General features: G+C 32.7%; 6 protein-coding genes and 2 pseudogenes across 6 annotated transcripts; 6 read left to right on the plus strand and 2 right to left on the minus strand.

Moving 5' to 3' along the window:
• Positions 1-211: 211 nt before the first annotated feature.
• On the plus strand, positions 212-1,127 carry LOC111619094 (annotated as a pseudogene).
• A 714-nt stretch (positions 1,128-1,841) lies between these two features.
• LOC111619073 lies at positions 1,842-6,083 on the plus strand. Its single transcript, XM_023360720.1, has 3 exons — positions 1,842-2,257; positions 2,346-3,515; positions 4,863-6,083. Exons 2-3 carry the CDS (start codon positions 2,353-2,355, stop codon positions 6,040-6,042), a joined length of 2,343 nt encoding a protein of 780 aa, XP_023216488.1. The 5' UTR covers positions 1,842-2,257; positions 2,346-2,352; the 3' UTR covers positions 6,043-6,083.
• Positions 6,084-6,209: 126 nt separating this feature from the next.
• Positions 6,210-7,394, minus strand: LOC111619091 (ankyrin repeat, PH and SEC7 domain containing protein secG-like). Its single transcript, XM_023360748.1, has one exon. It carries the CDS (start codon positions 7,077-7,079, stop codon positions 6,234-6,236), a length of 846 nt encoding a protein of 281 aa, XP_023216516.1. The 5' UTR covers positions 7,080-7,394; the 3' UTR covers positions 6,210-6,233.
• Positions 7,395-7,689: 295 nt separating this feature from the next.
• LOC111619092 (potassium channel KOR2-like) lies at positions 7,690-9,682 on the plus strand. Its single transcript, XM_023360749.1, has one exon. It carries the CDS (start codon positions 8,699-8,701, stop codon positions 9,539-9,541), a length of 843 nt encoding a protein of 280 aa, XP_023216517.1. The 5' UTR covers positions 7,690-8,698; the 3' UTR covers positions 9,542-9,682.
• Positions 9,683-11,562: 1,880 nt separating this feature from the next.
• Positions 11,563-12,735, plus strand: LOC111619074 (neuroserpin-like). The gene is made up of 2 exons (XM_023360721.1): positions 11,563-11,864; positions 12,003-12,735. The coding sequence occupies exons 1-2, from the start codon at positions 11,563-11,565 to the stop codon at positions 12,733-12,735; spliced, it is 1,035 nt and encodes a 344-aa protein (XP_023216489.1).
• Positions 12,736-14,246: 1,511 nt separating this feature from the next.
• LOC111619090 lies at positions 14,247-16,534 on the plus strand (annotated as a pseudogene).
• LOC111619089 (serpin B3-like) lies at positions 16,471-18,000 on the minus strand. Its single transcript, XM_023360747.1, has 2 exons — positions 17,892-18,000; positions 16,471-17,764 (listed from the first exon to the last, which is right to left on the minus strand). Exons 1-2 carry the CDS (start codon positions 17,907-17,909, stop codon positions 16,562-16,564), a joined length of 1,221 nt encoding a protein of 406 aa, XP_023216515.1. The 5' UTR covers positions 17,910-18,000; the 3' UTR covers positions 16,471-16,561.
• A 2,265-nt stretch (positions 18,001-20,265) lies between these two features.
• LOC111619093 lies at positions 20,266-21,897 on the plus strand. The gene is made up of 4 exons (XM_023360750.1): positions 20,266-20,528; positions 20,614-20,682; positions 20,775-20,864; positions 21,742-21,897. The coding sequence occupies exons 1-4, from the start codon at positions 20,298-20,300 to the stop codon at positions 21,838-21,840; spliced, it is 489 nt and encodes a 162-aa protein (XP_023216518.1). The 5' UTR covers positions 20,266-20,297; the 3' UTR covers positions 21,841-21,897.
• The last annotated feature ends 1,793 nt before the right edge of the window (positions 21,898-23,690 follow it).

Consider the following 23,690-nt stretch of genomic DNA (forward strand, 5'->3'; position numbering starts at 1 on the left):
TCCAAATTCTTTTATTCGTACATTTACCCTGTACAGGAGTTATCTGGTATGCTGATATGGATCTTTTTATCGAGCCCATTATGTGTTTGGTCCACAATGGGCTTGATAAAAAAGACCCTCTAATGAGGACAGGATCTGGCATATCTATCCTTATAAGGGCTTTCAATATATTTATATTTTCCTATGGTAGATAATATCGCTAGTGTTATAATACAGAAAAGCAGAATTGGATAACGACAATATTCACGAATCTTTCAGGCAATTGCTAAATCAATTGAAGAATTCTTCGAATCTTTTAGATATTTCCAATGTTTTATTTGTATCGGATGTTAATCTCTTATTATTTAGTTACGAAGAACTTTTACATACAAAATACAATGCTGGTGTGCAAGAATTCAACCTTGAAAGAAGCAAAGAAGAAGCTGTCAGAGATATAAATGATTGGGTTAAAGAAAAAACCAAAGGTAAAATAAATAAAATTATATCAGAAGATACCAGATTACTGATATTAAGCGTGATGTATTTTAATGGAATTTGGAAAAACAAATTCAATTCCAGTATGGGTGTATTTTACAATAATGGCAGAGATGGAGTTTTGGTGCCCATGATGTAAGCCATCGGAGAATTTAAGTTTTATTTCAATAGATAAAGGGATAAAAGTACTCGAAATTCCGTACAAAGATGATAGCATCAGCATGATTATCGTACTCCCTATCGAATTCCTAAATCTCAATACCATTGAAAGAAACATTGATGCTGATGAACTTAATAGGATCCTACTTCAGATGGAACTGGAAACTGTGGAGGTTAACATTCCGAAATTTAAATTAGACACGTCGAAAAAGCTGAGAAATCAATTTATTAATCTAGGAATAAGAAAATCTTTCAAGGAAAAGGCAGGTTTTTCTGGTATTAATGGAAATTACGATCTGTACGTATCGGGCGTGTTGCACGAAGCTGTAATGGAAGCTAATGAAAGAGGAAGCATTGTCACTACAGCTTCAAATATTCAATTACTTTATCGCAGTTCTTTGTCAATATTTCATGCTAATCACCCTTTTTTGTTTTATGTATTGGATCGTAAAACAAATATGATCTTGTTTGCTGGACGTGTCCAGCAATTATAATTTTCATTTGTTTTATAAAATATAATAATATATTGATTTGATTAAACAATAAATACATATAATGGTAGGAAATACAGTATTTGTGCTACTTATGATTTATATCATCAATCTACCTCAATAAAGACTCGCCCTCCCTCCCTCATTGTCAGATACAAACGGATTCCCTTCTACACAAACTACTGATGTAATACTTAAAATTAGTGGTCCCTGATCACATAGCTGAGTACTTCGAATCCTCTGCCCTCTTATTTTTCAATTTAACTGTTTCCTGCTAATATATTAAGTATTCCAGCTTAAAATATTAGAGAATTATTACTCGATTAATTTAATAATTTGATGAGGATACGTACAGATTTATTTGGCAGTATGAATGACCATTTATATATTATCCAGTACATTCATTTTTTGTGCCCTACACGTAAAAAGGTTGCCCACCCTTGGCATCGACAAAGAAAAGAAGTAACAATTACTTCTCCGATTCAAAATGGCGTCGAAATAAATGAAGACAATTCGGAATTTCTGGAGAGATTTCCTCTTCAAGATGGCTTCCAATAATAGGAAAAAATAATAAGGTCATTCCCCATCTGTATTATAGAACGATTTCCATATCCCAATTATTTTAATTTTTATTAATATTATTAAACTTTATTTTTAACCCCTGTATTTTGGCCTTATCCTCTCCCAAGAAGGTGTGCGGTACGACTTGGGTTCACCCTCTTTGAAGCTTAATAACTCTTATGCCTTTTGATGAAAACTTCTGTAATTTTGCAAGAAGGTTTGGGTATTAGAGAGAGATTTTTCTAGAAATTTTCAGGAAAATCGGACCATTGGTTCGGGAAATATGGTCCCATCACCTTAACATCTCCAGAAACAATCGAAGACAAAGGTAACGATAGCAATTATCAGGTATGAAAACAAAGAATATCGGGAAAGTCTAGAAAAATAAATTTGAGAAGAATTTTTTTTTTACAATTATTTAGAAAATAATCTATTTTATTAATTAAAGAACGGAAATTATTACAATTTAATCGCCTTTTATATCATTTCCTAATGGATAAGAAAGAAATTATAAGCTGTTAATCGAGTTATTTCCGTTTAATTTCAAATTGAAGCAAGTACCGAGAGCTGAAGTAAGTAATTAATTTTTATATAAAAAGTATTAAATACGTAATTGAAACAAGAATTATTTATTTATACATTGTTTTTTATTTTTTATAGTCCGAAGATGATGAAAATTTTATTATTCTGCTCAATTTTTCTAATTGCCAATGGTCAACAGGAGATTAAAAAATTAGCATCGACCAGTAATGAATTTTGTTTTTCTCTACTGAAAACTTTTCCCATTAATCAAAACGTTTTTTTCTCTCCTGCAAGCATCTACTTAGCTTTGGGTATGTTATATGCTGGTGCAAGAGGATCGACAGCTGAAACAATGCAAAGTGTACTCGGGTATAGCGACGAAGGAAATATTCACCGGACATTTAGTAATTTGATCAATTTATTAACAAGCCAATCTTCCGAATATAGAATAGAGTTGGCTAATGCTTTAGTTTATCAAGAAAGCTTCCACATTTCACCTGAATTTAAAGAGATCTTGAAAATCTATTACGGGGCACTCGTAAAAGAATTGGATTTCGAAGAAAACGCCGAAGAAGCACTCGAAGAAATTAATCAATGGGTCGAAGAAAATACTAACAGAAAAATTCCAAAATTTCTCAACGAATTACCACCAGATTTAATAATGATTCTATTAAATGCTGTTTATTTTAAGGGCATTTGGCAGAAGCAATTCGATCCGGAATTGACACAAAATGATGCCATATTTTATAACGACGGAGTAAATAAAGTTACCGTTTCCATGATGAATATTAAAGATCACTTACCTTATGTATGGTACCCAGAAAAATGGTTGAATGCCGTCGAAATTCCTTATAAAGGTGAAGACATCAGTATGTTAATTATACTACCGTTATGGCACGATAAACTTGATGAGATAGAAAAAAATCTTGATGAGGAAAGCTTGAAAGATATTATTTCGCGCTTGAAGATACTTCCAAATAAAATAGACGTTTCTATTCCAAAATTTAAACTAGAAGATTGCAGAAAACTCAAAAGTAACTTAACATATTTAGGATTAGGTGATATATTTAATAGAAATGCCGATTTTACTGGCATTAACAATGATGATGAGTTGTTAGTTTCTGAAATATTGCATAAAGCAACGATCGAAGTTAACGAAGAAGGAAGCGAAATTGCTGCTGTCAGCGGCATTGAACTTGTACCCGAATCAGCAATTGGTATTGTTTATGCGAATCATCCATTTCTGTTCTTCATAAGAGATTTGAGAACAAATATGATTCTGTTTGCTGGACGAGTTACTCGTTTGTAAGTTTTATTCGCTAATTTCTTGTAATATCTGGCAAAGTGAATTAATAAACATATATTAAAATACTATTTTATGTTTATTATCGTTATACAGTCGACCCCCCTATAACACTGTTGATAATTCCGTTTTATATGAATTCCATGTTGTACGAATCACTTAGATCTTACAAATACGTGATCCGTTCACAGCCCGGCACACGTATTTGTAAGATCTAAGTGACTCGTACAACATGGAATTCATATAAAACGGAATTATCAACAGTGTTATAGGGACCGTATTTTTTTTTTTTTTATATGGAGAAAGGGAAGAGGTTGCGAAGAATATTGAAAATTTTTTCATTTATTCTCAATAAATTGAGCTAATTGATCCACAGATTTCGTGAATAAAGATTAAGAGCATTAAAAAGAATCGGTAAATGAAATCTTGATCCCGATTATCATGGGCGACAGAGAAGCGAGATTCCTCTTGCTTCTACCATGCCGCGATTTCAAACAAAAAAAAAAAAAAAGAAAAAAATGGCTGCCTGCACAGAACGGATGAAAGTATTTACTATAGAGAAGGATGGAACAGTATCAGGACAGTATATTTCTGGATTATCCTCATCCAAATTATCATATTTTGCTACTCAATAATGGCTTCCTCGCAAAGCGGTGATGGTGTGAAACCTCTGCAGCAGCTTGCCGTTTCCAAAATTTTCAAACATACACGTAATTGTCACCAATCTTCTGTGACGAATTAGCAAAATTAAACTGCTGGGCCAAAAATCCTTCCAACCCCCCTCTTCGCTTATTACAGAACGTCTTGTCGATTTTTCTATTTCCCCATGGTCTTCTTCTTTAGATGAACCAAATTACAAATGAAATTGTAATTTGTAATAAATGAAATTGTAATGAAAAATATCTTCTGCTGTCGAAAGAGAAATTTTATTTACATGTTTCTATAAACAAGAATTTAACAGTTAACACAGCAATTCGAAGGAACTCCTCAATGGTCGGGATTTTAACAAATTAATACGAAACATTATCATTAAAAAAAACATTCCTCTTTCCGTCTACAGTGTTTAATGGATTTTTGATAAACACTTTAATTTAAAAAATAAAAAAATATATTTCTAATTAACGAACGGAAATAATGTCTACAATCTAAAAAAATTGTGGCACACGTTCTAACTGATAAGAAGTAATTAAATTTGAACTACACTAGCTACACCATTTCATTTTAAAGGAAGAACTAAACAACTTAGAGTAAGTATACGTTAAATATTTTAAATATAAAGTAATAATTTAAATTAAATTATATATAATCCTTATTCTATTCAGTTAATTTACGTTTGAAATTTTACTTGTTAGTGTCATAATGGCGATGAAAGTGCTGATGGTGTTACTCTCAATACACTTTACTGTTAATTCTGAGTCTCAACTGAAAGATTTAGTATTATCAAGTAACGAATTTTGTTTTTCTCTTCTTAAAACATTTCCTGCTAAGCAAAATGTATTCTTCTCTCCTTCGAGTATTTACATAGCTTTGGGTATGTTATATGCTGGAGCTGAAGGTTGGACGGCTGAAGAGATGCGACGAGTACTCAATTACGAGGATGATCAATTAAATGATCGATCCATTCATGAAATATTCGGTAGTCTGATCAATTTTTTAGAGAGTCAATCACTTGAATATAGGCTCGAGATAGCTAATGCTGTGATTTTTCAAGAAAATTTCTACGTTAATCCTTCGTTTAGAAAGGTCTTGCATAATTATTACGAAGCTCTTATCAAAGAGATCGATTTCGAGGAAGAAAGTGAAGCCATTAAAGAAATAAACGAATGGATCAGAGAAAAGACAAAAGGAAAAATCCCGAATTTTTTAAATGAACTTCCACCGGACATAATAATGATTCTTCTGAATGCCGTTTATTTCAAAGGTATTTGGCACAAAAGATTCGATCCAAAATCAACTACAGATGCTTATTTTTATAATAATGGTGTCGATAGAGTTCTCGTTCAAATGATGCATATCGACGAATACTTCCCGATCAACTGGTATCCGGATAAAGGATTAAGAGCCATTGAGCTTCCATATAAAGGAAATGACGTTAGTATGGTAATTATGCTGCCATTTTCGAATGTACTCGATGGAATAGAACAAAATCTTAACTCCGAAAGCCTAAACGAAATCATATCTCAGTTAAAGATGAGTTCACACAGATTATCTGTGGTTATTCCAAAGTTTAGACTCGAAGACTCCAGAGAACTTAAAGCAAACTTGACTTATCTTGGATTAGGCAGTTTATTTAATAGATTTGCTGATTTCTCTGGCATTAGCAACGATAGAAATATCTTAATTTCTAATGTCCTTCATGAAGCAGTGATCGAAGTTAATGAGCAAGGAACCGAAGCAGCTGCTGTGAATGCGTTTGAAGGAGTGCCAGTATCATCGTTTTCACTGTTTAACGTTGATCATCCATTCCTATTTTTCATAAGGGAACGAAGAACAAATTTGATTTTATTCGCTGGAAGAGTAAATAATTTGTAAGAATTATTTTATACGTTTAATTAAAGAATTAAGTTACTGGAATAAATGTGTCTTTTGTAATGGATTTTTTAGCGCGAGTTGGCTTCTACAATAGGTCAAGGTCGTCATTTAACACATGTAGGGAGGAAAACACAAGCTTTTTTATGTCTTATTTTTAATTGAAATTGACATCTGATTAAAAATATATCAGATTAATCGTCTTTACGTTCGAGTAATAAAAATTCTATGAGGAACGGAGGAAGGGGTAATTGTCGAAACATTCGATCGTCCAGACCATTCCACTTTAAAGACAACCACCTTCTGACAAATGATCTGATTAAATGAGTCAGAGGAAGAGGTTTCCTCCATAATTCTTCCAACCAAGCACTAAAATAAGCATCATTCTTCCAGGATCGTGGTAATTGAGAAGGATGTAGTCGTTTACGAGGACGAATTTGAGCTCCAGCTCGTACCAGTAGTTGAAACATATCTCTATCCTCTCTCTCGATAGTCCAGTACAAAGGAGTACGCCCGACGGAATCGTATAAGTCCAGTGGACTTCCGTGAACGATTAAACATTCGGCAATACGGTTCCTACCACCGTATTTAGCGCACAAGTACAAAGGGCATTCGTACCAGATTCGAGGAGCGTTTACATTGGCTCCCTTATGCAGCAGAAGTTTAACTAGATCATACCTACCTTCTTTAGTAGCGATATATAGAGGAAATTTAAGATATATATCAGAATGATCTAGTTTGATAGAGGGTGACTCCAAGAGTAGCCAACAAATATCCAGACGGCTTAACCGGCAAGCTGTATACAAAGGAGGTTCCGTTCTACCTTCGCGGTCGCAACTTCCTAAATTAACATCCGCTCCCGCCCTTATTAATAGGCGAACTATTCCTTCGTTTCCTTGACAAACAGCGAGTCCTAGAGGAGTGGTTCCATTATGTACAAAGTCCAACTCGACACCCGACTGGATAATCCTCCTGACGGTACAGGTATCATGATTGGCCACTGCTAGGAAAAGGTCGCGTGTATAGGCAGAAATTGCCATACTGAATGGAGGAAGTATGTCGAAAAGATAAGAGAAAACCTCATTGAAGTATCACAGTGTATAAATATAGCTGCAATGACGTATCAGGTCATTAAAGATAAGGGATTTCAATGTTTAAACGATGATAATTTCCATGTCAAACGTATTACAAACTGATTTACAGGAAACAATGCACAATACTTAAGTTAGTTAAAAGGCGAATTATTCTAAAAATAAATTCTTGTTTTGACGATTAAATTTAGAAATGTCAGGGGCTTGAAAGTACTTAAACATCTGTTCGACTTACGTAAGTAATTACGTGCTGATTTGATCAAATTTATTAAATTAAATAAGCGCAAAACACGTGTTAAAATGGCAAATATAAGAGAGAAAAAAAAATTAACTGTTTACATGTTAAATGTATTTTATAATAGAAAATATAATATTTTCATTAGGAACAGACTTAATAAAACATCGTTAACAATAAGAGTATTATTCGAATTTAGTTATTTATCAAAATCAGCAATGTAAATAAAACAATAAAGCGATTCATTTAGAGATAAATAAGATATAAAAGATAAAAATAAGAATTTAAAATCCACGAAAAGTTTAAATAAACAGGTTTATTTGAACTTTTGATTAGCAGTATAATGTTTAAGATACGTTTTAAGATTTAAAGTCCAAAAATGTAGAACACAGCAATAGACCTTTGACATATAAACAACGTCCAGGTATGTTGATCTCCGTTTTCGTCATTCAAATCCATGATATGCAGGAAAGAAGGCTTTCTACTTGCCTGCTGGGGCCTTTGCACCATCCAGCAAGTAGGTATAGAGAGCGAGAGAAGGGCCTAGCTGCCAAAATCAACCAAACCGTTATATGATTGTTAGGAAAGAAGGCCTTCTACCTGCCTGCTAGGTCCCCTGCACCATTCAGCAAGTAGGTATAGAGAGAGATAGAGAAGGGCCTTAGCTGTTAAAATCAACCAAACCGTTAGGAAGTTCGAATGCTGCCTGTTAAACACTAGAAATTTCACACTAACTGCGGTTCCTCACCATCAATAGAAAGCAAAAAAAAAAAATTCGATTTCTAAATTTAAATGGAGAAAAAATCAATGCTAATATTTCTCGAATGATTCACGCTTTTATCGTTTAGATCTTTAATAAACACACAAGTTTGAATAACAATTTCTATTTACTTTATAAACAATACAAAAGTCAATTACTGCAAGTGGACGTAAATAAATTTATCTACAATCATTATAAATTGCATCGACGGAACAATTATTTTTTATTAAGCGTTAGAATTGCTAACAAACTACGTTATAACAATAAGGATAATGCACCTCATTTGAATAAACCATGGACCGAAAGCCGTGTTAAATGTGTATAAAAATAAATTCTGTAACTCGAGAAGCTTATATTTTTGGAACGAGTCGACTTATAATAGAAGAATGAACAATTTGTAATTCGTTCGAAGTTAACCGTCGTATTCTTTATTTAAAAAAAAAAAGAAAATATTCGACTTATTTACAAGATTTTACACGTAAGAAATTAGAGAAGGATCGTCGACCCGCATCACTATTTTTAGTTCTCTGTGGTGTGCAGCATCCTCTCATCTATCAACATCCTTCCAGAGTTATGGCCGTCGCTACTACAGCAGATTTGTTTTTGGCAGTTGTCCGCCGTGATGCAAAAGCCGTAGAAAAGATAATTCGATCTGGAGCTGATCCCGATCATTTGATAGCAGGTGCAACTCCATTAAGCTTATCCGTGTATCGAGGGAATTCGGAAACTGTCCGTGCATTAATTCAAGCAGGTGCAAGTGTAAATCAGAGAAGTCAAGATCATTTGGGTAGGATAGAACCACCCCTATGTTCTGCCTGTAGATTGGGACATTTCGAAATCTGTCAAATGTTATTAGAATGTCCATCGATCGATCCAGATCGAATCGATTTTTTCGGTAAGACTCCATTATGGATCGCTGCCAAAGAGAGGAGGTACGATTTAGTCCAATTATTGATACGGTGTGGTGCCGATGTTAACGCTTTTAAATGTTGGAGCGATTGTCCTCTATATTTATGCGCTAAATACGGTGGAAGAATACGTATTGCCGAAGCTCTAGTAGTCAGGGGATGTCATTTGGATTTCGAAGATTCACGAGGACGTTCCCCTTTGTATTGGGCTGTAGAGAAGGAAGATCGTGAAATGTTCGAACTGTTGGTTAATGCAGGTGCACAAATACGACCTCGTTGGAGATTACACCCTTCTCGATTACCATCTGATTGGAGGAAAGACGAGAATTTCTATTCTTGGATAGAGAATTTACGAACGACACCTCTTCCTCTCACTCAAATTGTCAGGGCAATCATCAGAAAGCGGTTATCACTAGTGTGGAAGGGATTAGACGAAAAATTGTTTATTAAACTACCTCTTCCACCTTTTATGATAGAATTTCTATTGTACCGAAATAAATACAATTAGTTTATTTAACGTAAATTAAATAAAGCAAACAAATGGAAATATTGTTTTCGTCAATATACCTTTTGTATTATTCGATACATATATTATATAGTAATTATCGTTTTGCTATATTCTTTATTAAATAATATAGTAATAAATAAACTTTTATATGTAAGAAACTTGTTCGTGTGTACATTTTCTTTGTATTGATAAAATAAGCATATTTTAACACGTGTTTTAGTTTTAAACGTTAATAAATGAAGTACAGTACATTGACCTTTAGACGACCTTTATCTAAACTTTGTATAATAAAGACTTATCTAAATAAAACTCGACATTCCTTTAACAAATATAGTCGACCCCCTTATAACACTGTTGATTATTCCGTTTTATATGAATTCCATGTTGTACGAGTCAGTTAGATTTTACAAATACGTAAGCTGTTCACAGCCTGGCACACCTATTTGTAAAATCTAAGTGACTCGTACAACATGGAATTCATATAAAACGGAATAATCAACAGTGTTATAGGGGGATTGACTTATAAGTAAACTATATGCATCAATTGTTTTGGGAGTATTACGGACATTAACCTTTAAATTTATGAAATTCCTGTTAGAGAATTGATTGGAAATGTCTCCTCTATTGTCGATATAGTATTATATTAATGTTAATTTAAATCAGGAAAGAGGAAGAATCCCCAGAGATATATAAACTATATAAAAACAGGGAGAATGAATACAAATGTGTTAATCGTTTCCATTTCAAAAAGGAGTTATTCGTAAGTGTATTTTTTTCCCAAATATTTTAGCTTAATATTATAGAAAATATATGATTTTAGACATAATAATCTTATAAATACAATAATAAATCTGCAGGAATAAATTAAACTCAAAAATGCCAATGAAAAATGGATAATATAGTATATATTATTTTACTTTTTAGGTTCTGTTATATTAATATATAACAGAGAGAAAGTATGGCGATCGGTCGAAAAGTGACCCTCTAGATTTTTACATTTTTGGGCTTAGGACACATTGAAACGTCAAAAATTCGGGGGTAATTTCTGTATGTGTTTATGATAGTGTGTGAGGGGGGAAGATTTTGTTTACCCTGTTTAAAGCTTAATAACTCTTGTGCTTTTTGTCGAAAATTTCCGAAATTTTGCGGGGAGGTTTGTTTGTTAGGGGGATCGATGATATTAAATTTTAGTAGTTAAAGGTCAAGGGGGTGGAGAGATAAGGGGGGAGTCTTATGTCATATCTCGAGTAGGGTCGGATTTAATGACGATTTTACTGGTTATTAGCATTTACAAACTTTTATAAAACCCATCTCTACCCTCAAAATTAATCTTTTTGCTATTTTATAGTAATTAAGTTAATCAAATCGTTTCTAGATTTTTTTTTAATTGGGATGGAACTCGAACCTATAAATTCCCACTGTCTGTCCTCCCTTAATCTTGATAACGGAGATAGATATATGAAAATTGAGAGCTGATATGGTAAGATTAGTGGCTTTTGGCCCATATTAACTATAAATAAACTTCTAGTTATCACCGGAAAGTCACGTTATTTTAATTCAAAAAAGTAGACTCTATTGCTAACTGGAAAAGCCTGATGTACAGGGGCAAGACACTTCTAATTTGAGGTGGAGAGCATATATTTTAAATTTATATCAAAGGTGGGATATTTATAGCGAACGATACAATAGAAAATTACTGTTAATGCGTCATTATCTATTATACAATAAGTAACAATACCAGTCGACCCCCTATAACACTGTTGATTTTTCCGTTTTATATGAATTTCATATTGTACGAGTCACTTAGATTTTACAAATACGTGAGCCGTTTACAGCCCGGCACACATATTTGTAAAATCTAAGTGACTCGTACAACGTGGAATTCATATAAAACGGAATAATCAATAGTGTTATGGGGGGGTCGACTGGTATTGTTACAATAAGTAACAAACAAATATACAAAAAAATTTATGTATATTTTACTGTTTGAGATACAAATTTACGTTTCTTTCCAGATAAACATGTGTTATTGTGAAGAGTCAACAACCCCTATAATCATTCTACTATTGCTAATTGCTGGGGTTACAGCAGCACATACAGGACATACTAAATTGTCAGATGCCAATAACCAGTTTGCATTTGAACTTCTGAAAACCTTCCCCGGTGGAAAAAATGTGGGTTTCTCTCCTATTGGTATTTACGTGTCTTTAGCAATGGCTTATGCTGGAGCAACAGGAGAAACCGCTGAACAATTGAACTCCTCACTTCATTATCACAAGACTGAAATGACACGAGAAACATTCCATCAATCATTTAATTCTTTGTTTGATTTATTAAAAAATGATAATAGAAACGGAAACAGAATGGAAATTGCAAATGTAATTCTATCCGAAGATGGATACGAAATTTCTCCCAAATATAAACATTTAGTAAAAGAAAATTACCATGCATTTTTATCTAGAAATAATACAAATGCCGTACGTAATGTAAATCGATGGATTTATAGGAATACGAATAGAATAATACGTAATACACTAAAAGAATTTCCAAAAGATACAAGAATTTTACTGATAAATGCCGTTTACTTTAAAGGAACTTGGACCCAAATCGAAAGGAACGATTGGATTAATTTAAATGTATTTTACGATTATGGTAAGGAATTACATTTAACTCCAATGGTAAATCTGAAAGGAAAATTGGGTTATGGAAATTATCTAAACAATACTGAAGTAATAAATTTACCTTTTAGAGGTAAACAATACGAAATGTTTATCATACGACCATTGGGGAATTATTCATTGAGTCAAGTAGAAAATCAAATTGATTACGATGTATTTGAAGATATTAGAAAAAGTTTGAAAGTTAAACACTTAGATATAAAATTTCCACGATTTAGAATGGAAAAATCAAGGAAATTCAAAGAGAATTTACAATACTTGGGTATAGAAAATACGTTTTCTAGAAGAGCAAATTATTTCGAAATTAATTCGAAAGACGATTTCTATATTTCTGATATTTTACATAAATCGATTATCGAAGTAAATGGAAGAGGAACGAGACTTTTCAGACCGTTTTTAGACAGAAGATCTAATGTTAAATATATGAAAATGGTCGTCGATCATCCATTTATGTATTTAATTCGAGAAAGGAATACGGGAATGATTGTGATGATTGGACGATTGAACAGCTTATAATTATCAGTTTTGTTTTTTTTTAAGTGTTTAATTGTAAAACGAATTTCTTTTCGTTAATTTAATAAAATAATAAAATGGCAGAAATGTATATTATTTATTAAAATCACACTATAACTGTTTAATAGAGAGTTTGCGGCCGAAGTTGTTTTCGTCTATAAAACGTGAACGTCGAACGTCTAGCGCCGCCATCTTGTAAGCCTATAAGTTTGACAATGGCGTTTGGAACATTATTGGAATCGTGCTCGACGTCCAAACGCCATTCTCAAACTTATAAGCTTACAAGATGGCGGCGCTAAACGTGGAACGTCGAACGTCGAGCGCCGCTTACAAGATGGCGGCGCTCGATGTTCGACGTTCACGTTTGAGCGACGAAAACTTCGGCCGCAAACTCTCTAATAATCACGTTTTAATAGCCAAGAAAGTGGGTCATGTTCCAATTGTGAACGTCGAACGTCGAGCGTGAACGTCGCGCCGCTTACAAGATGGCGGCGCTCGATGTTCGACGTTCACGTTTGAGCGACGAAAACTTCGGCCGCAAACTCTCTAATAATCACGTTTTAATAGCCAAGAAAGTGGGTCATGTTCCAATTGTGAACGTCGAACGTCGAGCGTGAACGTCGCGCCGCTTACAAGATGGCGGCGCTCGATGTTCGACGTTCACGTTTGAGCGACGAAAACTTCGGCCGCAAACTCTCTAATAATCACGTTTTAATAGCCAAGAAAGTGGGTCATGTTCCAATTGTGAACGTCGAACGTCGAGCGTGAACGTCGAACGTCGAGCGCCGCTTACAAGATTCGACGTTCGACGTTCACGTTTGAGAGACGAAAACTTCGGCCGCAACCTCTCTAATGTGTATTTGTGAAGTTTATATTGATATTTATTTAAATTATAAATATATTTATTTATAAATATGTTAATTAATATATTTAAAAATGAATAGTCATAATATATTGCATTTTTCATTAAAAAAAAGTATACCTGTCTTTACAACAGATGGACTTAAACGTGTCGAGGCCCTAAGATACCACGTAAATAATACTTGTTAATATATTAATTCTTTTGAGAACGGAGCGAGGCCCTTTCTGGCACGAGGCCCTAAGCTGTAGTAGCGTGTTTAGTTTATAAATCCAGCCTTAACGTTCAATTAAAATGATAAAAATGTCGACGCCTTTTGATGACATCGATTGAGAAACGAAAATAGGTTAATTATATTTAAATATAGAGATTTTGATGGCTTTAAATTCGAATTTAGTATGTCGATTTGTTCGTGTCTTTAACAGGTAATAAATATTCAATTCACGTATATTTAAAACTTAATTATTTTTGTATTTATTAAGGTTTTAACGCTGGTAATTCAGTATAACGATGCGAATTCGGACAGTAATTTAACAAAATTTAATCGATTGAAGGCACAAAATATTAATTTTAAACTTCCAAACGTATTATAAAGTTTCTAGTAGAGTAATTATTGCTCAATTCTGGGAAGCACATGACCTGTTTACACCTGTTTTCTACTGAATAAATACAGAGAGGAAGTGTCGTTCCCGATACATTATACCAACGTTTTAAGTAAGAAGAGGGTGTTTTTTTTCTTTATTTCCACTTCAGGTGTAAGTAGTTTTTATTATTAATACATAATACGTAAATATCTCCACTCTTTATTTCACCAGTAATAGGTGTATAAGTTACTTTTGTACTGGTATTATGAATTATAGAGCTGTTGGTGTATGTAACGAAGGAGAAGAAACATCCTAACCTGTTCTCCTTCAATATATAAATGTATAATTAATACATTTTAATCACGTAATATGAAAATTTTAGTAGTACAGTCGACCCCCCCATAACACTATTGATTTTTCCGTTTTATATGAATTCAATGTTGTACGAGCCACTTAGATTTTACAAATACGTGTGCCGGGCTGTGAACGGCTCACATATTTGTAAAATCTAAGTGACTCGTACAACATGGAATTCATATAAAACGAAAAAATCAACAGTGTTATAGGGGGGTCGACTGTATATTGAATTGAATTGATGGGATTAGACATATTTAAGTGTTAGACACGTGTTTAGTGGTGTTATATAAGTGTCTATTGTTGAGCCAAATTTATTAGAATAAAGACGTTTGTAATGAGATAGTTTATAACGTTATTAAATTTATATTTTATATATAAATGGTATTATATATTTAATAAAGAAAATATTTTATAATACACAATAATATAATAACTTTTTATAAGGGGGAGGGGGAAATTACCAATATTTTACTGATGAATCCTTAAAGGAAACTGTTTCTACGTAAACATCCTAACGGAACAATGATAAATGTAATCAGATTTGTAGTATATTCTTGTCTGCAAGTCGAGAGGTTTGTCCTGTTTAAGTATTGATGAATACAGTATTAAATTTAATCTGTTTTTTTCTATTAGAAATATATATTTGAGGGAATATTCTATTAATTTATCGTTTAAAAAATTAATTTTTTAATTTCAGATAAAAGATGAAGACGTTTATTTTACTCGGAATCTTCTCCTTGTTTGTTCTAACAATGCAGCAGAATGTTACAAATTTATCTCAGGCTAACAATGAATTTTGTTTCGCTCTTTTAAAGGAATTTCCCGAAGATCAAAATGTCTTCTATTCACCAATAAGCATTTACATTGCTTTAGGAATGTTATTTGCTGGTTCTAACGGTACAACAGCAGAAGTGATGCAGCGTGTACTTAAATACGACAGCGTTAATACCAACGAAACGACCATTCACGAATCATTTAATTCCCTGATTAATTACTTAAATGAAGCACCGAATGAGTATAAAATTTCAATTGCTAATGCTTTTCTATATCAGAAAGGTTATTTTATTGTACCAGAATTTAAAAATGGCATAGAAAATTATTACAATGCTCTATCGAAGGAAGCAGACTTTGCTGGTGATGTCGAAGGGACAATCGAAGAGATTAATAATTGGGTTAGAAATTCGACCAATAATAAAATACCCAAACTTCTAGAAGATTTACCACAAAATGCCGTAATGATATTACTAAATGCCATTTATTTTAAGGGCAAATGGTATAAAGAATTCGATACCGAACACACTAGAAATGGGACTTTTTATAACTATGGTGTAAATCCTGTTTCTATTCCAATGATGTATATGGAAGATAAGTTTTTAACTGGTTATTACGGTGACAAGGGATTTCAAATCATCGAATTACCTTACAAAGGAAAACATTTATCTATGTTAATAATATTACCCATAGAAAATGATAAATTAAGTGAAGTTGAATCCATATTAGATGTCCATAGTTTAGACGAATGCATTTCGGAAATGTATCCGATAAAAATGGACGTTACAATACCAAAATTTAAATTAGAAGACAGTAGGAAATTAAAGAACAATTTAACTTATCTCGGATTAGGTGAATTATTTACAACCGATGCGGATTTCTCTGGTATTAATGGTAGGAAGAATCTACTTGTTTCGGAAATCTTGCATAAAGCAGCTATTGAAATTAATGAAGAAGGAAGTGAAGCTGCTGCTGTTACTGGTATAGTTATTGTGGAATATTCAGCAAATCCCAGTATTTACGTTGATCATCCGTTTTTATTTTTTATAAGAGATAAAAGAACGAATGCCATTTTATTTGCTGGGCGAGTTACTCATCTGTAACAGGGATTTCTTCTTTCTTAAGTAAATAATTAACAAAGAGATGTTAAAATTTAATGAATAATTCTCATTTTTATTCCTGTATATGTATACATTATAAAAATTTAACATCGAATAAAGGTGTTTTTTTTAATGGAAGCAAAACGAGCTTTGTTTGTTTACAATTGATTAATCTGTCCGATGAAAAGATTCATCCTTGTTCTTCTATCGCGGATAACGAAGAGGAAAGGATGATCACATATAAATAGCACAGGGCTTATTCTAGTTCCGACAATTACGGCAGTGGTTCCTGTTGCAACACTTCCTCTTTCGTTCACTTCTATAACAGCTTTGTGTAAAACACTTTTAACAAATAACCTTTTATCTTCGTTAATCCCCGAAAGATTAGCGAAATTTGTAAATGCTTGTTTCATTCCCAATGTTATTAAATCTTCTTTTAATTCCCTAAAATATTCAATAGTAAATTTCGGTAGTTTAACAATCACTTTGAAATTTCTCATGCTTGAGATAATCTCTTCCATCTTTTCATTCGATAATCGTATATTATTTATGGTATATTTTGGCAATGGTAAAATAATTATCATTTCTACATCGTTACCTTTATACGGAAGTGATACGGCATGGAAACCTTCTTCCGTATTTCTAGTATACATGCATTTACTTATTTCCCTAATCATTATGGGACTGTTAACTGGATTAATACCATTGTTATAGAAAATAATATTTTCTGTATTCTTCTCATCGAATGGATTTTCCCAGGAACCTTTAAAGTAGACTGCATTTAGTATTAAGGCTTTAGTATCTTCTTTGATTTCTTTAATAATGCTCTTTATCTTTCCACCAGTGGCATCGTTTATCCAATTGTTAATTTCTCTAACGGAATCTTCACCCGTTTCGAAATTAATATTCTTAACGAAAGCTTTAAAATCTTCACTTATTTTCGTAACAAACTCCTTAAACACCGGATAATTCGATTGAGTAAGTAAAGCATTTGCCACTTGCAATTGATATTCGGGTCCGAAACTCTCTATAAGACGTAGTAACACGTTAAAATCTCTCGAAGTAGTGTTACTATTAACACCAGTTATATCGTAACCGAGAACATCCCTTATCTCTTGAGATGTTACTCCTTTCGCACCTTCGTTAAGCATGGATAATGCTGAGTGGATACTAAAAGGCGAGAAGAAAATATTCTTACCATTTTCCATAGTATTTAATAATTTAAAAGATAATTTATTGTTTGCTGAAACCAAACTTTCCGAATGGCTTCTTCTTTTTACGGCATATTTAACCTGTTCTTGACCCTCGATATACGAGTTTTTACTTAGAAATAACGTAAATAATACCAAGAAAGTAGTAACCTGAAATGTCAACAATAGTTTTTCCTTAATTATTCTAATGATTAAAATTAAATTCTCTTAAACGTAACGCCCGACAAGTTTTCTACAAAGGCGCTAATTAAATGTTAAATTAAGGTTAAAAATTCACCTGATTTGTCAACCACATTATCGTCGTCTTTCTGTGTATCGTAAAGATTTGTAAATTTAATAAATACTAGCAACAGGTTACGCTGTTTCGTAACGTTTCCTTGACATTAACAACCGGTTATTGTGTCGACGAGAAAATAATATTCTCGTAAATCATAAAAACGCTTGAGGAAAATCCAAGAAAACAAGATGGAAATAATTTAACGAAATCATCTATTTTATTATATAAAATTTTATGTAAAACCTGTCTAAGACGGAACCTGTCTAACACGGAACTCGTCTAAGACGGACAATACACTTCAAAACGACACAATTTTTTCTGTGTTAAAAAATCCTATTCAAAACGGAAACCTGCCAAACCCGAAAAAAATATTCGATTATCGTGAGATTCCGGTTTACACAGTTTTTACTGTAATTATTAAAATTAACTATATTTACTGTCGTATTAATTTTCTGACGAGTCAATTCAAATTTTTTTAATTAAAAAAATATATATATAAAGTGAAACCTGTGTAAACCGGACTCGTAGAGTATATTTACAGTTTATACAGATTTTAGCTTTATTAAAGATTCGTTTTGAGCAGGTTTTACTGTATTCAATGATAATACTATCGAACCTGTAGACAACGGCCACCGAAAAATGGCCGTTGTTCAAAGGTTATTTTTTATGCATTTCCGTTAAACAATGCATTGAAAATAACATATTATTTGGTTGTTACTTTCTTTAGGAACTTTGTAAAAATTTCTGGAAAAAATGGCCGCTATTTACAGGTGGACGTTATTAGAAGTTTACCTGTATTATATTCATTATATTTGAACTAATAAAAATATTTGAAATTTATATATATCTTTAAATAGGCTTAGGCTTTTATTATTTCAGTGAAACCTGTGTAAACCGGGTACGTAACGTACCGAATATCTTTTCGTGTTTGACAGGTTTCCGTTATAAACAGGGTTATTTATAAAATAAAAACCTGTCAAACCGAAAAGGAAATTCCTGTTTACACAGGTTTAACTGAATGAAAAACTAGAGAAAAATATACATATTATTTTCTATTCATAAATGTAAGAACAATTTTTTTCGAGGAGTGCGTATGAGTGTCTGAGCGTTTGGACAGCTTTAATAAACAAAAAACATATTAAACAATAAAACAAGTTATTGTATTGGCAACGAGCACAATAAGAACTTTAACATTGAATCACTGTTATTTAAAAAAAACGTGAATAAAAGCCAGTCCCCCCCTCGATTTTACGTCACACAACAAATTTCAAAGGCGAATTTCTCGGAAAGTTTTCGTTATTTTTCACTTGTATTAATTATACAAATTAATAAGTATATAATACATAAAGATATTTATAATATAATAAAATTATAACAACTTATACGAAGGATGAGTTTCTATTTATTACGTCCTATTAGACTTTATTGATTGTCATTAAATCGCGTGATTAAACATAATCTTATTATAAAACTTTTAATGAATGTACTGTACTTAAATTGCTGTGTACACTAAGAAAATTCATCTCTCTAATGGATATTATACGTAATTTATGGTCACAGACTACATGCAGGGTATTATATAAGTAACGGAGCAATGCAGATATAATAGAATTCCTCGTGTTAAAATAGAGAATAGAATATTATACTTATTCTCGTCGTACTTAAAATTCGTAAAGCGAATCGATGATGAATTCGTTGGCAATGAACAAAGTCTGTATGTATTGCTTCTTAAGACCGTTCTGTGTAAATGCGATGATGTATGGTGTGGATCCTTTCGAACCGTGCAACTGCCGAAATAATCAGTTTTCACCTGTAATTAAAAGAAAATATATGATGAAATACATTCGATTTTTGGAATTGATTTACTGGAATGATGCATTCCTAATGTGGTGGTAGATTATTCCGGGTTGGAATAAAAATGCAATTTGCATTGGATGGTTCGATTTAATTAAAAACAACACTCTTCTGATGAAGGTAACACTCGCGTGCTTACAATGCTGCTTTGCTTTTACATTCAGTTTCTTCAAAAACAGAAAAATCACTCTAATAAAGACATTAAGAAACGTGGATCTTGTGGAGTAGATAAACCGAGCGAATATCTTCATCAATATCATTTGTCTGCTCTTTTCTTTTGGAATTATTTTCGCCGTGTTTTGCTTTCAGATTTACAATGTAGCATTTATGTACCCAGAGTTAGAAAAAAATGAAAAGTTTTACGGAGAAGCTCTGATTTGTTCAGTCGAAAGTGGATTTTCTGCTGCTTTCAGATTTGGCGCCATGGGTTACGCTATACTGTTAGTAGGAGTATTATTAGTTCTTACCGAAATGGAATTCAAACAATTGATACAAGATTTTTCTCTTGTGAGAAGAGGCGAGAGAAATTTCTGTTTCAATTTGAGAAATTTGATGATTCGTCACGAAGAACTGTGGAATTTCGTCAGTCAACTTAATACTAAATTTAGTTATCCTAGTGTAGTTATTTATCTCGGTCTTATATGTTCAACCAGTTTTTCTTATTATGCATTCTCATTTATAGATGTAAATGATGCAATTAGATTAGGATTTCTAATAATAGTTGTCTTCTTCACCTTCACTTGTATTATTGGAGCTTGTTTGTTGTGCAGTTTTGCTTTCTCGGTAAAGAATTTGCTTTCTCTCATAACACGAAATGACGTTAATAGAAATCTTTTATTATTATTTTCAATACTTTTTTATTTTTCAGATGCAAAATGGCTTTCAAGATGTCCGACAATTTGCTGTCAGCAATTTACATTTTGAAGAAAAGTTAAAAGTCTGTATTTTCGTTTATTAATAAACCATTTTATATGTTTACACGTAACTTGAATAATTAGTAAATTTTTCATTGTTTACTTTTATTTGCAGATCTTAAATTTCATGAAGAGATTTGGGAAAGTGTCGTTGTGTTTCATGATCGGTGGTATTTATCCGGTTACGAAAAGAATTCCTTTCAAAGTTTGTATTTGTTTATAGAAATACGAATTATACTAACAATGCAAAGTATTTTTAAGCACGATTTGAATAGTTTTATATATTTATACTTAATGTACATTAAATTACAGATATATGTCGATTTCACATACAGGCATTCCCACAGGCAACGTAAATAATCCATTTAATTCAAAATTCTGTGAGAAAACGTTACTCGATAGTCTATTTACCATAATTTTCAAGGGAACAGATAATGCCTTACAACGTCAACCCAAAAATGCAAAAAGTTTGCAAAATTGTAACCGGCAATGTCTTTTTATAAATAACAAACTATTATTTAGGCATGTAAAATGCTTAAAAGCGTGATTACTAATCATTAATCTATAAACTGTACTATATAATTAATATGGTTGTTAACAAAACAGTTGTTTTGTACATCCCCGTAACAAAACAGTTGTTACGGGCTTATCATACCCTTCAATATGCAAAACGTTAAACTGGGGTATAAAGTTGAAATTAGTTGCATTGTTTTTCATGATTCTCTCATCTTGCATCTGCAATAAGATTTCAGACTTACCCCACATATTGTTCTGTTAGAACAATGTATTGAAGGAAATATAAATGAAACTCACTTAATGATAGGGCGCGTTTTGGTATTGAAGTTTTAGTATTGAAAACCAAAAGTCGTTTTACCGGGAAGTCGTTCTGTTGGATGTGCCTGTATTTTTATCTAAAGTTTATATAATTTATATAAAAGTTTTGGTGTTTGTACATAATTTATGCAAAATTTATATAAATTTAAAATTGTTTCTTTGCGGAATGGACAAAAGTGAATACTTTCAAATCTCACGTAGTTCTATTTGTAACATTTATTATAACATAATTATATGCTTTTTTTCAGGTTGCGAGTAATTTACATTCTTTCTTTTCGGCATTTATGAAACTAAAAGGAATATCGAAAGAAGAAAAAGTCTGCACCAATACAACAAACTTGCACTGAGTCGTAAAAATTCGCCCTTTAAGTATTGCATTTATGTATCAATATTTTAAAAATTGAATAAAGTTAATTGAAATTTAAAAAAAAAATGTTTCGTAAGAATTGATGTTGAAATTCGAAAAAAGTTCCGTTTTGTCTTGTCCGGCATGAGATTCTATTGAACCTAGTGTATATCGCCCCGTGGTGAAGTGTGACGTAATTGTCATGTAATAGTAGTTGTATGCGTTTATGACGGTCGTTACGCGAGGAATAGTGCCTTTCGGGAGGTGTTTTTAAGAGTAACCAGCTTCTATCCAGGCGTTACAGACGTGGTTAAATCCCGAAAAACTCCAGCCAGTCCGAGTGAGGCGCGAACCTACGACCGAACTCCCAGTGTTTAGGGAAACTGTGTGGCCAAGTAGCGGCCAAGCAGGATGCTCGGGGAACAACCGCTCTGCCACTGGTGGGCCAATTCCATCTTAAAGCAGAAAATAAAAAAAAAAAAAGTTAATGCAGGGAAAGTAACACTGTTTCCATTGTCCTCTAAAACAGACAAGCACAATTATTTAAGAACGTAAACTTTTTATTTACATACAAAAAATAAAATGTAACTTATATGAAAACATTAATTTATTAGAGTAAATGACTACTACATGGTTAGTAACAACTTTTTAATCTAACAGGTATTCCATAGTTCTTGCAGTTATAGATGCCAAATGGTAATAACAATTTCTAGAATGTTGTGTTATATTTAAAAGTGGAAGAGTATTAAGAGAAGTTAACTTATAGCAATTAATATTTTCGATTGTTCTGAGTCAGTGGTTCCCAATTAGTTTTTCCTGCGTACCACTTGAAGAAAGAGCTCAAACCCGCGTACCCCTTATAGCAGAAATTCATATTAATACATACTAATATTATAAATTCGAAGGTAATTCTGTGTAGCTGTCTGCCTGTTACCTTTTCACGTCTAAACCGCTGAACAGGTTTTAATAAAATTTGGCACAGAGATAGCTTATATGTTGGAGAAGGACACAGGCTATATTTTAATGAGAGAAAATTCGATATAATGCGGGCGAAGCTGTGGATACAGCTAGTAATAAATAGAATATGTTTTTTTTTTTATTACATTTATTACCTTTTAAATACAATTCTAATAATAATGAAAATAACATAAGGTTATTTAATTTTAATGCGACAAATGTGCACGATTTTCTTCGCACAACTTTGTAAAATCTGGTTGCTTTTTTGGTCAGCTTCAGTCTCGAGTCATCTTCGAGTAGAAGTGGGTGGCGATGTTTAATTGTCCATGTTTGTCACGGCCGAAAATCCGCTCTGGCAGAGGTATGTCGTGCAAAACGGTTCTAGAATTTCATTTACGTACAGTAGACTCCCCTATAACGCGTAGATACGTTCCTCTTTATACGAATTTTACTTTGTAGGAATCCTTAAATACATGAGCCAATCGCAGCCCGACACGTGTGAAGTTTACGGACTACGGCTGTTTGAAAGGTTTTCTTCCATAAAATCAATCGATTCTTAGACTAATTCTACTCAACATTTCCAAAACACGTATAATTTTTTGGGAATAATCCGTATAAACTATGCTATAAACAATAAATTGTAGGATTACTTATCGAGTGTGCACCGTTCGACGTCGCCATTGCTTAACCTTGTTTTCGTCGCGGAGCAGCGCACCAAACGGCGGGCGCGATTTCTGATAAGTTATTTTTTTGCGAAAACTTTGTTGAACTTTGGAGACATCATTAATATAAATAATTTTTATGGCCGTTGAATAAGAAATGTTTCTTTCACAAGAAATGTATAAAATTAGTGCTGTATTAGACTTACGGTACCTAATTTACATACTGTACAGA

The sequence above is a fragment of the Centruroides sculpturatus genome, unplaced genomic scaffold, assembly GCF_000671375.1.
Source record: "Centruroides sculpturatus isolate CEXI.00-Female unplaced genomic scaffold, Cexi_2.0 scaffold170, whole genome shotgun sequence".
Taxonomy (NCBI): domain Eukaryota; kingdom Metazoa; phylum Arthropoda; class Arachnida; order Scorpiones; family Buthidae; genus Centruroides; species Centruroides sculpturatus.

What these genes read in the sequence shown, in the direction of transcription:
- LOC111619091 (XM_023360748.1), bottom strand. Translation starts at nt 7,079, where the DNA reads ATGGCAATTTCTGCCTATACACGCGACCTTTTCCTAGCAGTGGCCAAT.
- LOC111619092 (XM_023360749.1), top strand. Translation starts at nt 8,699, where the DNA reads ATGGCCGTCGCTACTACAGCAGATTTGTTTTTGGCAGTTGTCCGCCGT.
- LOC111619073 (XM_023360720.1), top strand. Translation starts at nt 2,353, where the DNA reads ATGATGAAAATTTTATTATTCTGCTCAATTTTTCTAATTGCCAATGGT. An exon ending in GGACGAGTTACTCGTTTGTA is followed by an intron (nt 3,516 to 4,862) that starts AGTTTTATTCGC and finishes TTTACTTGTTAG; the next exon opens with TGTCATAATGGCGATGAAAG.
- LOC111619093 (XM_023360750.1), top strand. Translation starts at nt 20,298, where the DNA reads ATGATTCGTCACGAAGAACTGTGGAATTTCGTCAGTCAACTTAATACT. An exon ending in TGTGCAGTTTTGCTTTCTCG is followed by an intron (nt 20,529 to 20,613) that starts GTAAAGAATTTG and finishes TTTATTTTTCAG; the next exon opens with ATGCAAAATGGCTTTCAAGA. An exon ending in CGAAAAGAATTCCTTTCAAA is followed by an intron (nt 20,865 to 21,741) that starts GTTTGTATTTGT and finishes GCTTTTTTTCAG; the next exon opens with GTTGCGAGTAATTTACATTC.
- LOC111619074 (XM_023360721.1), top strand. Translation starts at nt 11,563, where the DNA reads ATGTGTTATTGTGAAGAGTCAACAACCCCTATAATCATTCTACTATTG. An exon ending in CATCAATCATTTAATTCTTT is followed by an intron (nt 11,865 to 12,002) that starts GTTTGATTTATT and finishes ATTTTTATCTAG; the next exon opens with AAATAATACAAATGCCGTAC.